The sequence below is a fragment of the Mesoplodon mirus genome (assembly GCF_964341445.2).
Source record: "Mesoplodon mirus genome assembly, chromosome: 19".
NCBI classification, from domain to species: domain Eukaryota; kingdom Metazoa; phylum Chordata; class Mammalia; order Artiodactyla; family Ziphiidae; genus Mesoplodon; species Mesoplodon mirus.
Genome location: NC_138995.1, coordinates 28094334 through 28117677, shown reverse-complemented (window position 1 = coordinate 28117677; position 23344 = coordinate 28094334). Strand labels below are relative to the sequence as shown.

Genomic DNA, 23344 nt, shown 5'->3' with positions numbered 1-23344 from the left:
CATTAAATATGCATGATAATGTATGAAAAAATACATTAAAAACTGGTAACAGTGGCTGCTCTGGGGAGAGCAACTGAGTGGCTGAAGACCAGGGAAAACTTAACTTTTTATTCCACACTCTTGTGTCCCTTTTCAATTTACTATTAGGTATATATAACTACCTATTTAGACAACTTTTAAGAAAGCCAAATGCCACAATTCAAAGAGTATCCTAGGCCATTTAATTCAGAAGGAACAGCCCCTCTTACCTCTGTAATCCCTGTATTATAGCCAGGAAGGCTGTAGAAGACTGACAGCCCTAATGGCTATCTTCTCCTTATCCATATTCTCCTCATCCATATTCTCCTCAGACTATAAGTCTCTGGAGGGTAAGGGCTCCTTCTTCTCTATCCCATCCCCTGGGCATAGAGCAGAGGGCCTGGCACAGAGCAGGCCAACATTCACAATGTGTGAGAATTCAGGAAAATGCATAACAGAGTTTCACTGCAAATGGCTAAATTTTGGGGGTGGGAGTGGGGGTGGGGGAAATGTGAAAATTTGGGACATAGCATCAAATTATAAACCATTCATTACCTGAACATTCATTGTATTACTATTTTCACACATACAAGGATACTTTCAGTATTCTGTGAGAAAAATTGGGTTGTTTAAAAAAAAAAAAAACCCTGATATCATAAGGGTAAATCAGTTACTTGGAAAAGTAATTTATGTGAAGTTATTCAGTGAAATGTGTCCTTTTATTAAGTATTTCAAGGGTGAATTGAATTTTAGGGTCTATCTTAGAAAAGAAAGATCAAGTTCAGAGTACCTGTGGAGGACTAGAGCCGGCCTAAGGGAAGGATGGAAGCCAGCCACAGAAACGTAACCAAAGGAATCTGGACCACAGGGGCATTAGCAGAGTTTAAGCAAAAGGACCAAATCTCCCAATTATCTAGGAAGTTTCAAGAAAGAAAAGAGATTGCAACTCTAACAAATTTCATTCCAAAAGCAGTTAACTGGGACGTCCCTGGCAGTCCAGTGGTTAAGACTTTGCCTTCCAGTGTAGGAGGCAAATTTGGCAATATTTTTCTAAGTTACAAATGTATATCTGACTCAATAATTCTCCTTCTAAGTATTTAACCTGACATATTGCAAATGTGAAAAATGATGCATGTTACAGGGTTATTTAATGAAACATCATAATAGAGAAAGAATGGAAACAATCTAAATTGTTCATCAATAAAAAATGAAATAAATATACTATGGTACAACCATACAATGGATTACTACACAGCCTTAAAAAGGAATGAAGAAAAAAAAAAAGGAATGAAGAAGCTCTTTATGCACAGGTATGCTATGATTCCCAAGGTAAGTAAGCAATGAACAGAAGAGTATGTTAATTAAAATAATGATGATGATAGGAAATGCAAAACAACATATTAAGTAAATCCTGCCAAAAACTCAACGTGAATTGACCAAGCTCTAGACCTAATTACCATTTTACAGGAAACACAGGATATAAAGGAATCCCATGGGGATGCAATTAGCAAAATCTAGAGTGCAGGAAACTCCACAGGGCAGAGGCCCAGTTTCTTCACAAGTAAAATATAAAGGAAACAAAAAATAAATTAAGAAAGAGGAAGAACCCATAGGTTAGATGAGACTTAAAAGACAGATTAGCCTACTGTTAAGATGCGATAAAATGGCAATATTCCCAAACTGATCTACAGATTCAAGCAATCCCTATCAAAATCCCAGCTGCCTGAATTGACAAGTTGATCCCAAAATTCATATGGAAATGCAAGGGACCTCAAATAGCAAAACAATACTGAAAAAGAACAAACTTGGAGGACTGATACTTCCTGGTTTCAAAACTTACTACAAAGCTAGAATGATCAAAACTGTGTGGTAGGGAATTCCCTGGCAGTCCCGTGGTTAGGACTCCGTGCTCTCACTGCTAAGGGCCTGGGTTCAATCTCTGGTCGGGGAACTAAGATCCCACAAGCCGTGCAGCAGGGTCAAAAAATAAAACAAAACAAAAACAAACAAACAAAAACAAAACTGTGTGGTGATGGCATAAGGATAGACATACAAATCAATGGATGAGAAAAGTGAGTCCAGAAATAAACCCAAACATGCTGTTCAACTGATTTTCAACAAAGTGTCATGACAATTCAGTGGGAGAAAAAAGTCCTTTCAACAAATTATTGAGTCAAAAAATTAACACAAAATGGGTCAAAGATCAAAATGTAAGAGTTAAAACTATAAAACTCTTTGAAAAAAAATGTAAGCGTAAATCTTCATGACCATGAATTAGGCAACTGTTTCTTAGATATGACACTTAAAGTACAAGCAACCAAAGAAAAAATAAATTGATGTCATCAAAATGTAAAACTTTTGTGCTCCAAAGAACACTATCAAAAAAGTGAAAGTACAACCCCACAGAGAGACAATATTTATAAATCATCTATCTGACAAGTGTCTAGCATCCAGAACATATAAAGATCACTTACAACTCAAAAATAAAAAGACAAATAACCCAATTTTAAAATAGGCTCAGGATATGAGTAGTTATTTCTCTAAAGAAGATAAACAAATGGCCATTAAGTACACAATGCCAACATCATTAGTCATTAGGGAAACCCCAATCAGAACCACAATAAAGTATCACTTCACACCCAATGGATGGATATAAGAAACACAATAACAACTGTTGATAAGGATGTAAAGAAACTGAAACCCTCATATACTGCTGGTAGAATATAAAAATGGTGCAGCTACAGTGGAAAACAGTGTGGCAGTTCCTCAAAAAGTTAAACATAGATTTACTGTATGACCCAGCAATTCCACTCTTAGGTATATACCCAAGAGAACTGAAAACAGTTTTTCACACAAAAACTTGGACATGAATGTTTATAGCAGCATGGTTTGTAATAGCCCAAACGTGGAAACAACCCAAATGTTCATTAATTGATGAGCGGACAAAAAGGTAGCATACAATAAAATGGGATATTATTCAGCTGTAAAAAGTACTGATACATGCCACACCATGAACTATGAAAACATTATGTTACATGAAAAGAAGTCAGACACAAAAGGCCCTATATTGTATGATTTCATTTATAAAAAATGTCCAGAAAAGGCAAATCCATAGAGACAGAAGTTGATTGGTGGTTGTTAGTGGCTGTGGAGGGAAGAATGGGGAATAACTGCTAATGGGCATGGAGCTTCTTTTTGCGGTGATGAAAATGTTCTGGAATTAGATAGTGGTGATAAATACACATTCTTCTGAACATATTAAAAACCACTGAACTGTATCCTTTAAAAGGGTGCGTTTTATGGTTTGTGAATTATATCTCAATCATTTTTTTAAGCCATATAAGCCAAATACAATGTCTAATCCTTCCTTGGATACTAATTTTTAAAAAAACCAGTTGTCGGATCGGAATAAAAATGGTAGGGTAGCAGGATGTGGAACTCAAGCTCTTCCCACAAATATATCAAGAATACATCTACAAATGGAACAATTCTCACAGAACACCTACTGAACACTAGCAGAAGACCTCAAACACCTGAATGGACAAAAAAGATCTCCATGTACCCAGGTACGACAAAAGGAAAAAAAAAAAAGAGAAAGTAGGACGGGTCTGGCACCCCTGGGAGGGAGGTGAAGGGAAGTAGAGGTTCCTACACCCTGGGAAGTCCCCTCATGGGCGGGGAGATCAGCTGGGACAAAAAAGAAGCTTCAGAGGCTCAGAGGGACAGCACAACAACTAGTTAGTGGCAGGCAGGACAGAGACCTACACAGTCTGTGTCACCACTCTGCACACCCCAACCAGAGAGGCATGTCCACTGGTATGGGCAGGGGATGGGTGCTGGAACACAGGGTTTAGAGGACTGACCTGGGGAGAGAACTGCTGTTGGCTGTGCAGAGACAGCCTGAAGGGGCTGGAGTGTGGGGTGCCACAACCAGGAGTGTTCGTGGCAGAACCCTGGGCTGCCAGAGAAGTGAAGCGCCATTGTTAAGTGGCATGCAAAAGGGAGGGGTGGGGCCAACATTGCAGCCTCTTTCCCCACCTGCCGTCTCCTGCTTCCTTGGGCTCCATGCGGGGCCCCACCCCAGGCCAGCTCATGCATCCAAGCTGCTCCGGCCCCCTCCCGCCAGAGCAGGCTCGCATGCTCCGGCCACTGCCTCAGCGGTCTTGGGAACAGATGCCAGTAGGTTGCCCACACGCAGAGTGGGGCTGAAATCACAGCTGAGCCCCAGGGGTCATGCAACTTAGGAAGCAGAGCTGAAATCTCTCCCCACGGCTGTGCAAACCGCAGATTTACACCTACACTGCCGGCTTTGTGAATTCAGTGCCTGCGGAACATCTGAACGGACAGCTGGTGCTCCCGTGGCTGGAACAGGTCTGGTCTTAGCAGCTATGGGCTTTGAGGGTGCGCACACACAGGGGCTGGGCCAGGCCAGGGTCTGAGCTGCCTCCATAGCTCCCACAGCAGGTCCAGGTGTGCAACTACTGCAGTCCTAGGACACAACTTCAGTGGATCTGTGCTGGTGGCCTTGTGAAAACAATGTCTGAGAGGCACCAGGGCCAACTGCCGGCATACCCACAACTGAGGTGGGGCCTAGGGCAGTGCCAACAACAGTGTACTTTGTGAGCCCACACAACGGATGAAAGGTGACAAAACAGAGCACACTCACAGGTGAATGGCTCCAGCGGAGGAATACTCAGTGGCTCCTCTCCCAGTGGAGGCACTCCAATCCCACATACCTCACACCACAGATCAGAAACACAGCTCAGAAATGGAGCTGGGGGCTTCTACTCCAACAACTAGGGAGCAGGCCCTGCCCTGGACAGGGCAGTGACAACCACAGAGCAAAGAGGAGGCCCTGCTCAATAGCCAGTGCAGGCTCTAATTACCACAGCATCAGTCACACCTCCTAGCAAGGGGATAATGGCCTGCATACACTGAGAAAAGAGGTGGCAAGCAGCCATACTAAAAGCAGCCCTCACACCAAAAATATTAAACCCACAGAGGCTACACAGGGATGTTCCCACTTAAAAATAGCCCTCTAAGACCACAGTAGATAACTGTTTCTCCTAAACTCATAGAGCAAGAGAAATATAAGTAAAATGAAGAAGCAGGGGAACCACTCCCAATTAAAAGATCAAGAGAATTCCCATGAAAAAATAAACAATTAAACAGACATCTTCAGTCTAATAGACACCAAGTTCAAAAAGGAGATAATGAAAATACTGAAGGAATTAAGAAAGGCTATCAATAGAAATGTAGATTACTGTAAAAAGGAACTAGAAACTATAAGGAGGAGCCAAGAAAAATTAGATATTTCACTTGAAGAGATGAAAGCTGAAAGGCTATGAATAGTAGAATGAATAATGCAGAAGAACAAATAAGTGATCTAGAAGATAAAATAATGGAAATCATCTAATTAGAACAGCAGACAAAAACCCAAATTAAAAAAAAAAAGAAAGCAATATAAGAGACTTATGGGATAATATAAAGCATGCCAATCTATGCATAATAGGGATCCCATAAGAAGACGAAACAGAAAAGAGGATTGAAAATGAAGAAATTACAGCTGAAAACTTCCCAAACCTAAAGAAGGAAACAGATATCCAGATACAGAAAGCATAGAGGATCCTGAACAAAGTAAATCCAAAAAGACCTACACCAAGACGTATTATAATAAAAATGGCAAAAGTTAAAGAGATGATTCTAAAGGCAGCAAGAGAAAAACAAAGAATCACAAGGGAACACCCATAAGGGTACCAGCTGATTTCTCTACAGAAACATTGGAGGCCAGAAGGGAATGGCAAGATATATTCAAAGTCCTGAAAGGGAAAAATCTGCAACCTAGGATACTCTACGCAGCAAGATTATCATTTAGAACAGAGGGAGAGATGAAGAATTTCCCAGACAAGTAAAAACTAAAAGAATACAGCAATAATGAACCTATCCTAAAGGAAATATTGAAAGGTCTTCTCTAAATAGAAAGTAGTAAGAATCTATAGGAAAGAGAAAATCACAATTGGAAAGTAAATCACATAAATAAGACAGTACACAGATTAAAAAAAAAAACAAAAAATTTCTGTGAAAGTGATGATAACCACAATGAACAACAAAAGGATGAACATGAAGATGCAAAAGGGGACATTAAAATCATAATATGTGGGGAGGAGAGTAAGAAAATGTAGATTTTTTTTTTCTAGAATGTGTTTGGGCCTATATGACTACCAGTCTAAAGCAAGTAGACATAGGAAGGGGTTAACATACTTGAAAAACAGGGCAACCACAAATCAAAAACATACAATAGATTCACAAAAACCAAAAAGAACATAAGCATAATACGAAAGAAAATCATCAAACCACAAAAGGAAAAACAAAAGGAGACAAAGAAGAAATATAAAATCAACAGGAAGACAAGGTTTAAAATGGCAATGGATACATATCTATCATTAAATATCTTAAATGTCAATGGACTAAATTCTCCAATCAAAAGACACAGTGATCATCCAAACTGAAAATAAATAAGGGAGCCTGAACCAAGATGGCGGAGTAGAAGGACATGCTCTCACTCCCTCTTGTGAGAACACCAGAATCACAACTAGCTGCTGGACAATCATCGACAGGAAGACACTGGAACTCACCAAAAAAGATACCCCACATCCAAAGACAAAGGAGAAGCCACAATGAGATGGCAGGAGGGGTGCAATCACAGCAAAATCAAATCCCATAACTGCTGGGTGGGTGACTCACAGACTGGAGACCACTTATACCACAGAAGTCCACCCACTGGAGTGAAGGTTCTGAGCCCCACGTCAGACTTCCCAACCTGGGGGGCCGGCAACGGGAGGAGGAATTCCTAGGGAATCAGACTTTGAAGGCCAGTGGGATTTGATTGCAGGACTTTGACAGGACTAGGGAAAACAGAGACTCCACTCTTGGAGGGCACACACAAAGTAGTGTACACATTGGGACCCAGGGGAAGGAGCAGTGAACCCAGGTGAGACTGAACCAGACCTACCTGCTAGTGTTGGAGGGTTTCCTGCAGAGGCCGGGGGGTGGGGGTGGATGTGGCTCACCGTGGGGACAAGAACACTGGCAGCAGGAGTTCTGGGAAGTACTCCTTGGCGTGAGCCCTCCCAGAGTCTGCAATTAGCCCTACCAAACAGCCCAGGTAGGCTCCAGTGTTGGGTTGCCTCAGGCCAAACAACCAACAGGGAGGGAACCCAGCCCCACCCATCAGCAGTCAAGCAGATTAAAGTTTTACTGAGCCCTGCCCACCAGAGCAACACCTAGCTCTACCCAATACCAGTCCCTCCCATCAGGAAACCTGCACAAGACTCTCAGATAGCCTCATCCACCAGAGGGCAGACAGCAGAAACAAGAAAAACTACAATCCTGCAGCCTGTGGAACAAAAACCACATTCACAGAAAGACAGACAAGATGAAAAGGCAGAGGGCTATGTACCAGATGAAGGAACAAGATAAAATCCCAGAAAAACAACTAAATGAAGTGGAGATAGGAAATCTTCCAGAAAAAGAATTCAGAATAATGATAGTGAAGATGATTCAGGACTTCGGAAAAACAACGGAGGCAAAGATCAAGAAGATGCAAGAAATGTTTAACAAACACCTAGAATAATTAAAGAAAAAACAAATAGAGATGAACAATACAATAACTGAAATGAAAACTACACTAGAAGGAATCAAGAGCAGAATAACTGAGGCAGAAGAACAGATAAGTGACCTGAAAGACAGAATGGTGGAATTCACTGCTGCAGAACAGAATAAAGAAAAAAGAATGAAAAGAAATGAAGACAGCCTAAGAGACCTCTGGGACAACATTAAATGTAACAACATTCACATTATAGGGGTCCCAGAAGGAGAAGAGAGAGAGAAAGGACCCGAGAAAATATCCAAAGAGATTATAGTCGAAAACTTCCCTAACATGGGAAAGGAACTAGCCACCCAAGTCCAGAAAGCGCAGCAAGTCCCATACAGGATAAACCCAAGGAGAAACATGACGAGACACATAGTAATCAAATTGGCAAAAATTAAAGACAAAGAAAAATTATTGAAAGCAGCAAGGGAAAAACGACAAATAACATACAAGGGAACTCCCATAACGTTAACAGCTGATTTCTCAACAGAAACTCTACAAGCCAGAAGGGAGAGGCATGATATACTTAAAGTGATGAAAGGGAAGAACCTACAACCAAGATTACTCTACCCGGCAAGGATCTCATTCAGATTCGATGGAGAAATCAAAAGCTTTACAGACAAGCAAAAGTTAAGAGAATTCAGCAACACCAAACCAGCTCCACAACAAATGCTAAAGGAACTTCTGTAAGTAGGAAACACAAGAGAAGAAAAGGACCTACAAAAACAAACCCAAAACAATTAAGAAAATGGTCATAGGAACATACATATCAATAATTACCTTAAATGTGAAAGGATTAAATGCTCCAACCAAAAGACACAGGTTTGCTGAATGGATACAAAAACAAGACCCATATATATGCTGTCTACAAGAGACCCACTTCAGACCTAGGGACACATACAGATTGAAAGTGAGGGGATAGAAAAAGATATTCCATGCAAATGGAAATCAAAAGAAAGCTGGAGTAGTGATACTCATTGGATAAAATAGACTTTAAAATAAAGAATGTTACAAGAGACAAGGAAGGACACTACAGAATGATCAAGCGATCAATCCAAGAAGAAGATATAACAATTATAAATATATATTCACAAAACATAGGAGCACCTCAATATATAAGGCAACTGCTAACAGCTGTAAAAGAGGAAATCAACAGTAACACAATAATAGTGGGGGACTTTAACACCTCACTTACACCAATGGAGAGATCATCCAAAATGAAAATAAATAAGGAAACAGAAGCTTTAAATGACACAATAGACCAGATAAATTTAATTGATATTTATAGGACATTCCATCCAAAAACAGCAGATTACACTTTCTTCTCAAGTGCACACAGAACATTCTCCAGGATAGATCACGTCTTGGGTCACAAATCAAGCCTCAGTAAATTTAAGAAAATTGAAATCATATCAACCATCTTTTCTGACCACAACGCTATGAGATTAGAAATGAATTACAGGGAAAAGAACATAAAAAACACAAACACATGGAGGCTAAACAATACATTACTAAATAACCAAGAGATCACTGAAGAAATCAAAGAGGAAATCAAAAAATACCTAGAGACAAATGATAATGAAAACACGACGATCCAAAACCTATGGGATGGATGCAGCAAAAGCAGTTCTAAGAGAGAAGTCTATAGCTATACAAGCCTACCTCAAGAAACAAGAAAAATCTCAAACAATCTAACCTTACACCTAAAGGAACTAGAGAAAGAAAAACAAACAAAACCCAAAGTTAGCAGAAGGAAAGAAATCATAAAGATCAGAGCAGAAATAAATGAAATAGAAACAAAGAAAACAATAGCAAACATCAATAAAACTAAAAGCTGGTTCTCTGAGAAGATAAACAAAATTGATAAACCATTAGCCAGACTCATCAAAAAAAGAGGGAGAGGACTCAGATCAATAAAATTAGAAATGAAAAAGGAGAAGTTACAACAGACACTGCAGAAATACAAAGCATCCTAAGAGACTACTACAAGCAACTCTATGCCAATAAAATGGACAACCTGGAAGAAATGGATGAATTCTTAGAAAGGTATAACCTTCCAAGACTGAACCAGGAAGAAATAGAAAATATGAACAGACCAATCACAAGTAATGAAGTTGAAACTGTGATTAAAAATCTTCCAACAAACAAAAGTCCAGGACCAGATGGCTTCACAGGTGAATTCTATCAAACATTTGATAGAGAAGAGCTAACACCCATCCTTCTCAAACTCTTGCAAAAAATTGAAGAGGAAGGAACACTCCCAAACTCATTCTATGAGGCCACCATCACCCTGATACCAAAACCAGACAAAGATACTACAAAAAAAGAAAATTACAGACCAATATCACTGATGAACATAGATGCAAAAATCCTCAACAAAATACTAGCAAACAGAATCCAACAACACATTAAAAGGATCACACACCATGATTAAGTGGGATTTATCCCAGGGATGCAAGGATTCTTCAATATACACAAATCAATCAATGTGATACACCATACTGACAAACTGAAGAATAAAAACCAAATGATCATCTCAATAGATGCAGAAAAACCTTTTGACAAAATTCAACACCCATTTATGATAAAAACTCTCCAGAAAGTGGGCATAGAGGGAACCTACCTCAACATAATAAAGGCCATATACGACAAACCCACAGCAAACATCATTCTCAATGGTGAAAAACTGAAAGCATTTCCTCTAAGATCAGGAACAAGACAAGGATGTCCACTCTCACCACTATTATTCAACATAGTTTTGGAAGTCCTAGCCACGGCAATAAGACAAAGCAATAAAAGGAATCCAAATTGGAAAAGAAGAAGTAAAACTGTCACTGTTTGCAGAGGACATGATACTATACATAGAGAATCCTAAAAATGCCACCAGAAAACTACTACAGCTAATCAATGAATTTGGTAAAGTTGCAGGATACAAAATTAATGCACAGAAATCTCTTGCATTCCTATACACTAATGATGAAAAATCTGAAAGAGAAATTAAGGAAACACTCCCATTTACCACTGCAATGAAAAGAATAAAATACCTAGGAATAAACCTACCTAGGGAGACAAAAGACCTGTATGCAGAAAACTGTAAGACACTGATGAAAGAAATTAAAGATGATACCAACAGATGGAGAGATACACCATGTTCTTGGATTGGAAGAATCAATATTGTGAAAATGACTACACTACCCAAAGCAATCTACAGATTCAATGCAATCCCTATCAAACTGTCAATGGCTTTTACGGAACTAGAACAAAAAAATCTTAAAATTTGTATGGAGACACAAAAGACCCCGAATAACCAAAGCAGTCTTGAGGGAAAAAAAGAGCGGGAGGCATCAGACTCCCTGACTTCAGACTACTACAAAGCTACAGTAATCAAGACAATATGGTACTGGCACAAAAACAGAAACACAGATCAATGGAACAAGATAGAAAACCCAGAGGTAAACCCACGCACCTATGGTCAACTAATCTATGACAAAGGAGGCAAGGATATACAATGAAGAAAAGACAGTCTCTTCAGTAAGTGGTGCTGGGAAAACTGGACAGCTACATGTAAAAGAATGAAATTAGAACACTCCCTAACACCATACACAAAAATAAACTCAAAATGGATTCGAGACCTAAATGTAAGACCGGACACTATCAAACTCTTAGAGCAAAATATAGGAAGAACACTCTTTGACATAAATCACAGCAAGATCTTTTTTGATCCATCTCCTAGAGTAATGGAAATAAAAACAAAAATAAACAAATGGGATCTAATGAAACTTCAAAGCTTCTGCACAGCAAAGGAAACCATAAACAAGACAAAAAGACAACCCTCAGAATGGGAGAAAATATTTGCAAACGAATCAACGGACAAAGGGTTAATCTCCAAAGTATATAAACAGCTCATGTAGCTCAATATTAAAGAAACAAACAACCCAATCCAAAAATGGGCAGAAGACCTAAATAGACATTTCTCCAAAGAAGACATACAGATTGCCAACAAACACATGACAAGCTGCTCAACATCAATAATTATTAGAGAAATGCAAATCAAAACTACAATGAGGTATCACCTCACACCAGTTAGAATGGGCATCATCAGAAAATCTACAAACAACAAATTCTGGAGAGGGTGTAGAGAAAAAGGAACCCTCTTGCACTGTTGGTGGGAATGTAAATTGATACAGCCACTATGGAGAACAGTATGGAGGTTCCTTAAAAAACTAAAAATAGAATTACCATATGATCCAGCAATCCCACTACTGGGCATATACCCAGAGAAAACCATAATTCAAAAAGACACATGCACCCCAATGTTCACTGCAGCACTATTTACAATAGCCAGGTCATGGAAGCAACCTAAATGCCCATCGACAGACAAATGGATAAAGAAGATGTGGCACATATATACAATGGAATATTACTCAGCCATAAAAAGGAACGAAATTGGGTCATTTGTTGAGATGTGGATGGATCTAGAGACTGTCATACAGAGTGAAGTAAGTCAGAAAGAGAAAAACAAATATCGTATATTAACGCACATATGTGGAACCTAGAAAAATGGTACAGGTGAACCGGTTTGCAGGGCAGAAGTTGAGACACAGATGTAGAGAACAAACGTATGCACACCAAGTGGGGAAAGCCGCAGGGGGCTGGGAATGGTGGTGTGATGAATTGGGCAATTGGGATTGACACGTATACACTGATGTGTATAAAATTGATGACTAATAAGAACCTGCTGTATAAAAAAATAAAATTAAGTTAAAAAAAAGTTTTAAAAAGGCACAGAGTGGCAGATTGGATAAAAAAACAAGAGCCTACAATATGCTGCTTACAGGGGACACACTTTAGGGCAAAGGACACACACAGATTAAAAGTGAGGGCATGGAAAAACATCTTTCATGCAAACAGAAATGACGAGAAAGCGGGGGTCACAATACTCAGACAAAATAGCCTTTAAAACAAAGATGAAGAAGGACACTATATAATGATAAAAGGATCAATAAAAGGAGAGGATATTATACTTGTCAACATATATGCACCCAACATAGGAGCACCAAAATACATAAAACATATACTAACAGACATAAAGGGAGAAACTGACAGGAATACAACAATAGTAGGAGACTTTAACACCCCACTCATATCAATGGCCAGATCTTTGAGACAAAAAATCAATAAAACAACAGAGGTCCTAAATGACAGAATAGAACAGTTAGACTTAATTGATATATTCAGGACATTACATCCAAAAAAAGCAGAATACACATCCTTTTCAAGTGCACATGGAACATTCTCTAGGGTTGACCTGGGCACAAAACAAGCCTAAACAAATTTAAGAGTACAGAAAGTATTTCAAGCATCTTTTCTGACCACAATAGCATGAAACCAAAAATCAACCACTGAAAAAGGAACAAAAACAAAACAAAACAAAAAAACAATTACGTGGAGACTAAACAACATGCTATTAAAAAAACCAATGGATCAACAATGAAACCAAAGAAGAAATTTAACAATACTTCGAGGCAAATGACAATGAAAACACAACCATACAAAATCCATGGGATGCAGCAAAAGCAGTTCTTAGAAGGAAGTTCATAGCAATATAGGGGCCTTCTTTAAGAAACAAGAAAAATCTCAAATAAACACCATAATCCACCACCTAAAAGAATTAGAAAAAAAAGAAGAACAAACAAAACCTAAAGTCAGCAGAAGGAAGGAGATAAGAAAGATCAGAGAGGAAATAAATACAATGGAAATTTTTTAAAAAATAGAAAAAAATCAATAAAACCAAGAGCTGGTTCTTTGAACGGGTAAACAAAATTGACAAACCTCTGGTCAGGCTTGACAAGAAGAAAAGAGAGAAGACCCAAATAAACAAAATAAGAAGTGAAAGCAGAGAAATCATAACAGATATCACAGAAGTGCAACAAACCATAAGAGAATACTGTGAACAATTATATGCCAACAAATTTGACAACCTTGAAGAAATGTTCAACTTTCCTACAAACATACAGGCCACCAAAACTGAATCAAGAAGAAACAAATAACTTGAGCAGACCGGTCACTAGAAATGAAATAGAATCTGTAATAAAAAAAAAATCCCTACAAACAGAAGTCCAGGACCAGATGGCTTCACTGGGGAATTAACCAAATATAGAAAGAAGAACTTATAGCAATCCTTCTCAAATTCTTCCAAAAAAATGAAGAGGAAGGAACACTCCCAATGGGGTGACATTCTATGAAGCCACCGTCACCCTGATACCAAAACCAGACAAAGACACTACAAAAAAAGAAAATTACAGGCGAATATCTTTGATGAATATAGACGCAAAAATTCTCAACAGGGGCTTCTCTGGTGGCGCAGTGGTTCAGATTTCGCCTGATGAAGCAGGGGACACGGGTTTGTGCCCCAGTCTGGGAAGATCCCACGTGCCGCGGAGCGGCTGGGTCCATGAGCCATGGCCACTGAGCCTGCGTGTCCGGAGTCTGTGCTCCACAACGGGAGAGGCCACAACAGTGAGAGGCCCGCATACCACACACAAAAAAAATTCTCAACAAAATATTAGCAAACCAAATCCAAAAACACATAAAAAACGTCATACACCACGACCAAGTTGGATTCATCCCAGGGTCACAAGGATGGTTCAACATACTCAAATCAGTATGTGGGAGTTCCCTGGTGGTGCAGTGGTTGAGAATCCGCCTGCCAATGCAGGGGACCCAGGTTCGAGCCCTGGTCTGTCCGGGAAGATCCCACATGCTGCAGAGCAACTAAACCCACGCGCCACAACTACTGAAGCCCGCATGCCTAGAGCCAATGAAGTTAGAACACACCCTCACACCATACAAAAAAATAAACTCAAAATGGCTTAAAGAATTAAATATAAGACAAGACACCATAAAGCTCTTAGAAGAAAACACAGGCAAAACACTCTCTGACATAAATTGTACCAATGTTTTCTTAGGTCAGTCTCCCAAGGCAATACAAATAAAAGCAAAAATTAAAAAATAGGACCTAATCAAACTTACAAGCTTTTGCACAGCAAAGGAAACCATAAATAAAATGAAAAGACAACCTATGGACTGGGAAAAAAATATTTGCAAATGATGTGATGGACAAGGGCTTAATTACCAAAATATACAAACAGCTCATATAACCAAACAACAAAAAACCAAACAACCCAATCCAAAAATGGGCAGAAGACCTAAACAGACATTTCTCCAAAGAAGGCATACAGACATGAAAAGATGCTCAATAGCACTAATTATTAGAGAAATACAAATCAAACCTACAATGAGGTACCACCTCACACTGGTCAGAGTAGCCATCATTAAAAAGTCTACAAATAACAAATGCTGGAGAGGGTGTGGAGAAGAGGGAACCTTCCTACACTGTTGGTGGGAATGTAAATTGGTGCAGCCACTATGGAAAACAGTATGGTGGTGCACGCGCACACACGCACGCACGTGCAATGGAATATTACTCGGCCATAAAAAAAGAATGAAATAAAGCCATGTGCAGCAACGTGGGTGAACCCAGAGATTATCGTACTAAGTGAAGTAAGTCAGAAAGAGAAAGACAAATACCACGTGATATGACTTATATGTGGAATCTAAGATATGGCACACATCAGCATAACTATGAAACAACAAAAGACTCACAGATATAGAGAACAGATTTGTGGTTGCCAAGGGTAAGGTGGGATGGGGGAGGGACGGATTGGGAGTTTGGAATTAGCAGAGGCAAACTATTAATATATAGCATGGATAAACAACAAGGTCCTTTTATATAGTACAGGGAACTATATTCAATATCCTGTGACCAGACATAATGGAAAAGAATATGAAAAATATATATGTATAACTGAGTTACTTTGCTGTACAGAAGAAATTAACACAATATTATAAATCAACTCTACTTCAATACAATTTAAAAAAACAATTAAGTGATCACAGTGTTGCATTTCAATCTTAAAAACAAAAATCAACTGTTAAGAAAAAAATGTATGGGAAAACTGAGGAAAATGAATACTAATCTGATACTTGATAACATTTAGGAATTATTATAATTATTTCAGGTGTGATAATAGTATTGCAATTATGTTAAAAAAACAAAGAATCCTTATTTTTTTAGGGATACATACAGAAGAACTATAGATGAAATAATGTGATGTCTGAGATTTGCCTCAAAATACTACAGTTGGGAGATTTAAATGAAATAGGATTGGATGGGGAATTCCCTGGTGGTCCAGTGGTTAGGACTCAGCACTTTCACTGTCGTGGCCTGGGTTCAATCCCTGGTCAGGGAACTAAGATCCTGTAAGCCGTGCAGTGCAGCCAAAAAAGAATAATAATAATAAATAATAAATAAAACTTTCTTAAAAAAAAAAGATTGGACATGTGTTAAAAATTGTTGGGACTTCGCTGGTGGCGCAGTGGTTAAGAATCCATCTGCCAACGCAGGGGACAAGGATTCAAGCCCTGGTTTGGGAAGATCCCACATGCCACGGAGCAACTAAGCCCGTGAACCACAACTACTGAGCCTGCATGCCACAGTTACTGAAGCCTGTGTGCCTAGAGCCCATGCTCCACAGCAAGAGAAGCCACCGCAATGAGAAGCCCGCGCACTGCAACGAAGAGTAGCCCCCGCTCGCCGCAACTAGAGAAAGCCCGTAGCAACAAAGACCCAATGCAGCCAAAAATAAATAAATTAATTAATTAAAAAAAAACTGTTGAAGGTACATGATGGGGTTCATTATACTATCATCTCAATATTTGAATATATTTTAAGTTATCTATAATAAAATACTTAAAAAAAAGAGAATATGTGTAATTGCTTATACATACATAGAATAGCTCTGGATATATACATACATACATTAAAAATATATAATACTATTTCCCACTGGGAAGGAGAATTGGATGGAAGAGGACATACAGGTAGAAGGGAGGCTCTTCGCTTAATATCTTTTTCAAAAGTAAATTCTAGAGTAAAAAGATATCAGCAACAGTTCACCACTACTGGAGTTCAGTGGATATACTTTTTTAAATAATCATAATTTTTTTGAAAGGACAAAATATATTTTAAAATATCCATTTTTTTGTGTGACAGAGAAATAAATGTAAGCCCTGTTTTATCGATGACCCTTTGAGTTCAGCTCAGAGTCTCAATTCCACAGGGAGTCAGGAGTAGAAGAACTGAAAACACTCTTGAATTTCTTATCCTTGATTCAGTCCTGAGTAACACTCACTTTCACTTATAACTTTGTGCCACTTAATACAGTAGCAGATTTGATCAAATAAAAGGAACCACCAAAGAAAGTGTACTCCTGGAAACTGTATTTAGTAGCCTCTTGGTTCAATCCAATCCAACCAACAGCAGGAGCCAGGCATTCTACCTCACTGGTAGCCAGCCAGGTGAAATGAAGAAACTTGACATTTAAGGGAGACAGAGAAAAACTCTTTGTGAGTAGAGGTGACATGACCAGGGCTTTGGCTTTGTAAGCGCTCCTGGGACAACACAATTGTCATTTATCAGTTCCACTGGTTTCTAACATATTACTTTGCAGGGCAGCTGACATATTGCTAGGTTTAAATCCTGCACAGTCTAAAACAGTTTCGTAAGTTAAGTTTAGGTAGGTTTGCTTAGAGATGCACGCATTCCTACACAGATACAATGCATTCCAGCCTTTTACCATGGTTCACGTATATGATGAGTAAAGAACGAAATGAAAGCTGCCACCCACCTTGATTCTTGTCATCTGGGTCAGGGTCCGATTTCAGTCTTTTCACACTGTTGCCACTCTCTGAGCTATAACAAAAAAAATATGGTGATTTGAGCTAGGTCCAATCTTGGGGATCAAACTTTGGGAATCAGGAGCTCCAATGACTATTTATATGGGTCTTAGGCAGCCTCAAGGAGCTGAGATGATCTGAAATGAAAAGTCTTCATTTCAGGTTCTTAATCTCCTTCCAGTTATATTATTGTTATAAAGATAATTTAAACCTCTGACCAATTCAAGGGGTGAAGCATTACATCTTCAAGCATCACCAAAACATCAGATTCTTTGTTGTCATCATTCATCTTGGTTAGAACCACAAATGGACTTCAAGAATATCTGGACATGCTTATATATGACAAAAATTTAGTTAAGTTATTAAAGATTGAAGGAAATATCTTTAGTGACAGGCTAGAGATTCTGAAAGTCACCCAAAAGACCTTCACTAAAAGAATATCTAGAGAATGTACTTCTCTCGCCATGCAGCTAGAAGGCACAATGCTCTCCAGCTCCACTGTTACCACTAATATTAAGTAATGTTTGTAAATTCTTACCTAATAAAAAATTTAGGTCAAAAAAAAAAAAAAAAGAATGCACTCCAAAGAGGAAGGAAATGGTCCCAGGAGGAAGGCCTTAATCCCAGAAGGAAGGGATGGTGAACAAAGAAACTTGTAAATAACAATCTAAACAAACAGTCTATATAAAAAACCAGCATCTAATTTGTGGTGTTAAACATGACCATGCTAAAGTTCTGGACAGCATGTAAGGAAGGAAGAAGGTGACTCTAGCTAAAAGTTCTAAGGCCCATGGATAATTTTGCAGGGAAGTAAGATAGCTATTTACTTTAGGTTTTACTAAGTATTCTTGATAAATTGCAAGGTAAGCCACCAAATGAATAGAAATAGAATACAAAAATCCAAACAAGTAGAAAGAAAAGAAAATGAATAGAAGATTTTAAAATTGTAATCAATTTTTATAAAAAGAATACATGGAAAAACAATTTTTAAGTAAAAAGACAAATAACATTAAGATAGTAGAAGCTGGGGAGTCCCCTGGTGACCTAATGGTTAGGATTCTAGGCTTTCACTTCCACGGCCCAGGTTCAATCCTTGGTTGGGGAACTGAGATCCCGCAAGCCATATGGCATGGCCAAAAAATTAATTAATTAATTTTTTCAAAAGATAGTAGAAATTGTATAAAAAATCCTAATAAGTCCAAGCCTACCTATAAAGAGAGTTTAACAGACTAAAATTTAAATGAGCTATTTATGAGACACACCTAAAAATTTAGAAGCAAAACAAACAACTTAAGACCCAGAAAGACTGAAAGTAAAGGAATGGAAAAAGAGTTAACCATGGCAAACACTAACCCAAAGAAGACTGGGGTACCTATATTAATATTAAGGAAATAGACTTTAAGACCAAAAGTATTATAAGGGATAAAGGAGGTTAGTTTATAATGAAACAAAGTTTAATTCACTATGAAGAAATAACAATCCTGAACATCTATGCTTCTAAAAGAGCTTAAAAATATACTATGTTCAACAGACTAAAGAAAAATCAAGAAATCATTACTATACTGGGAGATTTCAAAAACTCCCCTCAAGTACTGATAGAACAAGCAGACAAATATGTAAAGAAACAGACGATCTGAACAATACAATCAATTAGTTTGTTTTGTTGTACCTACATAGAACCCAGAACAAACAATTACAAAACACAGATTCTCCTCAACTTGGAACATTCACAAAAATTAATCTCAGGAATAGGTCACAAAGCTAGTCTAAAGCAATTTCAAAAGAATCAGCACATATAAACCATAATGCAATTAAGGGAGAAACTGATAACAAAAGATAAAGATTATGTTTCATAGACTCTAAGACACCACCGACTATAAGGTATTAAAATGTGAGGGAGGGCCTCCCTGGTGGCGCAGTGGTTGAGAGTCCGCCTGCCGATGCAGGGGATACGGGTTCGTGCCCCGGTCTGGGAGGATCCCATATGCCGCAGAGCGGCTGGGCCCGTGAGCCATGGCCGCTGGGCCTGCGCATCCGGAGCCTGTGCTCCGCAACGGGGGAGGCCACAACAGTGAGAGGCCCGCATACTGCAAAAAAAAAAAAAAAAAAAAATGTGAGGGAGAGGCTTCCCTGGTGGTGCAGTGGTTGAGAGTCCGCCTGCTGATGCAGGGGACACGGGTTCATGCCCCGGTCCAGGAAGATCCCACATGCCGTGGAGTGGCTGGGCCCGTGAGCCATGGCCGCTGAGCCTGCGCGTCCAGAGCCTGTGCTCTGCGATGGGAGAGGCCACAACAGTGAGAGGCCCGCGTACCACAAAAAAAAAAAAAAAGAAAGAAAAAAAAAAAGTGAGGGAGAAACAGGTTCATCTTAGAACCAGTGAAATATGGTTAAGTTACTTCAATATGTTTGGAAATTTTAAAAAATGTTTCTAATTCATGAGTCAACAAAGAAATCATAACGGATATTTAAAAGTACTTAGTTGGAAATACAAAATTGTATACAATGAAAGCTGAGGAAAAATTATAGCTTTAGATGCTTATAACTGAAATGAGCTGAAAATTAATTAGCTTGGTATCTGACAGTTGTTTATAGCAGAAATAATAAAAGTATAAGTTTGAAGACAGTAAAGAATATTCCAAAGAAGGTAGAAGATATTAAAGAGCAAAAATTAATAAAATAGAAAAAAAAGAAGTAAACCCAAAAGATCTCTGAAAAGACTAATAAAACTGAGACTACCCTCTCATGAAAATAGTGAAAATAATAAAAGTATAATTCATCAATATCTGGGATGAAAAAAGGACAATTACAGACAGAACAGCAATCAGAAAAAGAAGGAATACTGACAATTTAGCTAACACACTTGAAAAAGACACAATGAGCAAATTCCCAGAAAATATAACTAAATAAAACTGACTCAAAAAGACATGGAAGGGCTTCCCTGGTGGCGCAGTGGTTGAGAGTCTGCCTGCCAATGCAGGAGACACAGGTTCGTGCCCCAGTCTGGGAGGATCCCACGTGCCGCGGAGCAGCTGGGCCCGTGAGCCATGGCTGCTGAGCCTGCACGTCCAGAGCCTGTTCTCCGCAACGGTAGAGGCCACAGCAGTGAGAGGCCCGCGTACCGCAAAAAAAAAAAAAAAAAAAAAAGACATGGAAAAACATAGATAATCCTATAATCACAAGTTAAAAGAACAGGGACCGGGGCTTCCCTGGTGGCGCAGTGATTGAGAATCTGCCTGCTAATGCAGCGGACACAGGTTCGAGCCCTGGGCTGGGAGGATCCCACATGCCGTGGAGCAACTAGGCCCATGAGCCACAACTACTGAGCCTGCGCATCTGGAGCCTGTGCTCTGCAACAAGAGAGGCCACGATAGTGAGAGGCCCACACACCACGATGAAGAGTGGCCCCCGCTTGCCACAACTAGAGAAAGCCCTTGCACAGAAACAAAGACCCAACACAGCAAAAATAAATAAATTAATTAATAAACTCCTACCCCCAACATCTTAAAAAAAAAAAAAGAGAGAGAGAACAGGGACCAAAGTGATTTTATAGAGTTCTACCAAACTGCCACAAATGAACACTACTATCCTACAGAAACTCCTCCAGAAAACAGAAAAAGAAGGAACACTCCCTAAATCATTCTGTGAAGCTAGGTTTAATCTACACATCAAAATCAGATAAAGTGGGGGGAAAAAAATACAGGCCAGTCTCCATCATGATTCCAGATGCAACAACCTATACAAAACATTAGCAAACCAAATCCAGCAGAGTTTAAAAAAAAAAAAAGAAAGAAAAGAAAATACATCACTACAAGTTGGGTTTATCACCAGGAATGCAACATTAGAAAAATCTTTATTTTTTCACTGTTAACAGTAAAAAAGAAAAATTTATTTTATCAATTCAAAAGCACAAAAAAATTGACAAAATTTAACAACTCATGGCTACCAAAAAACCTCTTATTTGAAACTAGGAACAAAACTTCCTTAACCTTAAAGGATATCTGAAAAAACAAAAACAATAAATATTATTCTTAGTGGTGAAAAAGTTAAACATTCTGTTTAAAATTAGAAATAAAACAAGGATGTGTGCAGTAATTGTTTCTTTCTAACATTTTACTGGTGGTCCCAGCCAGCACAATAAGATAAGAAAAAGGAACTAAAAGGTATTAAGGAAGAGAATAAAACTGTCATTATTCACAAATGGTGACTCTCTACATAGAAATTTCAAAGAATCCACTGATAAATTATTAAAGTTAATAAGAGTTATTATTAAAGTTAGTAAGAATTGCGAGGCTGGATGTAAATATCCCAAAATCAATTGCACTTCTATACACCAGCAACCAAAAAAATATAAAATACCTAGGAATATGGGCTTCCCTGGTGGCGCAGTGGTTGACAGTCCGCCTGCCGATGCAGGGGACACAGGTTCGTGCCCCGGTCCGGGAAGATCCCACATGCCGTGGAGCAGCTAGGCCCGTGAGCCATGGCCGCTGAGCCTGCATGTCCGGAGGCTGTGCTCCACAACGGGAGAGGCCACAACAGTGAGAGGCCCGCGTATAGCAAAAAAAAAAAAAAAAAAAAAAAAATCTAGGAATAAATCTAACAAAAGACGTGTACAACTTTTTTGGGGGGAAAAAACAACAAAACTATAACTTTATTGGATGACTTTAATTAAAGGAAACAAATAAATGTAGATATATGCCAGAGATAGAGAAAGACTCAAATCCATAAAGATCTGTTCTCTCCATAAATTTATCAAGCAATTTAATAACATTCCAATAAAAATCCCAATAGGGATTATTAAAGAATTTAAACTAAAACTAAAATTTATATGGAAGAATGAAGTGGCCAAGAATAGACAAGACATCCCTGAGAAGAATGTAGGGGGACTTCCTCTACCAGATATCAATATCTGTACAAAGCTACAGTAATTACACAGAGTGATACTGGTCCAACAGATCCTAGGAACAGAAAAAACAATCCACAGACAAACCCGTATAGGTATGGAAACTTGTTATAAGACAGAGGTGACACTGAAGATCACTGAGGAAAGGGAGAAGTATTTAGTAAATTGCTAGAAAATTGGCTTTTCATTTGAAGAAAAAATTGCAATGTGATCCCTACCTCATACCCTTCACAAAAATCAATTCCAGATAGATTAAAGACTAATATGTGAAAGACAAAAATTCTAAAACTTTTACAAGAAAAACTATATTATGACCTCAGGGTAGAAAGAATTTCTTGAACAAAATATAAAAGGCTCTAACCATAAAAAGAAAATATTAATGGATTTGACCACCTTAAAATGGACCACCTTCAAAAGGTACAAACTTCCAGTTATAAAATAAATAAGTACATCATGGTGACTATAGTTAATGATGTTATATTGTATATTTGAAAGTTGCTAAGAAAACAGATCTTAGAAGTTCTCATGACAAGAAAAAAAATGTGTAACTATGTGTGGTGATGGATGTCAACTAGACTTACTATGGGATCATTTCACTATATATATATGTATATATATATCTCATATTATTATCAAATCATTATGTTGTACACTTGAAATTAATGTGTTATATGTCAATTATATCTCAATTTTTAAAAACTGACCACCTTAAAATTAAATATATATGACCACTTTAAAGTAAAAAGATAAGCTATAAACTGGAGGAAAAAAATATCAGGACTATGTTTAAAAACAAACAAAACCTATGAATCAATAAGAAGAATACAAATAACCCGGTAGAAAAATGGCAATATAAATGAACAGACCTTCCACACAACAGGACACATGAATGGCAAATCAACATATGATATGTCAACTACATTTGTTAACAGGGGAATGCAAATTAAGACCATAAGGAGATACTATTTTATAAA

General features: G+C 38.4%; 1 protein-coding gene across 5 annotated transcripts in view; it reads right to left on the bottom strand.

Moving 5' to 3' along the window:
• Positions 1 to 23344, bottom strand: part of PSME3IP1 (proteasome activator subunit 3 interacting protein 1) — a 45608-nt gene that overhangs the window by 1650 nt on the left and 20614 nt on the right. For 4 of the 5 annotated variants that reach the window (XM_082607710.1, XM_082607712.1, XM_082607711.1 and 1 more), the window contains exon 6: positions 17419 to 17483. In XM_082607710.1, the coding sequence (XP_082463836.1) occupies positions 17419 to 17483 (65 nt within the window). Of the gene's footprint in view, positions 1 to 17414; positions 17484 to 23344 lie in introns of all 5 variants that reach the window. The other variant, XM_082607714.1, reaches the window with a different exon arrangement.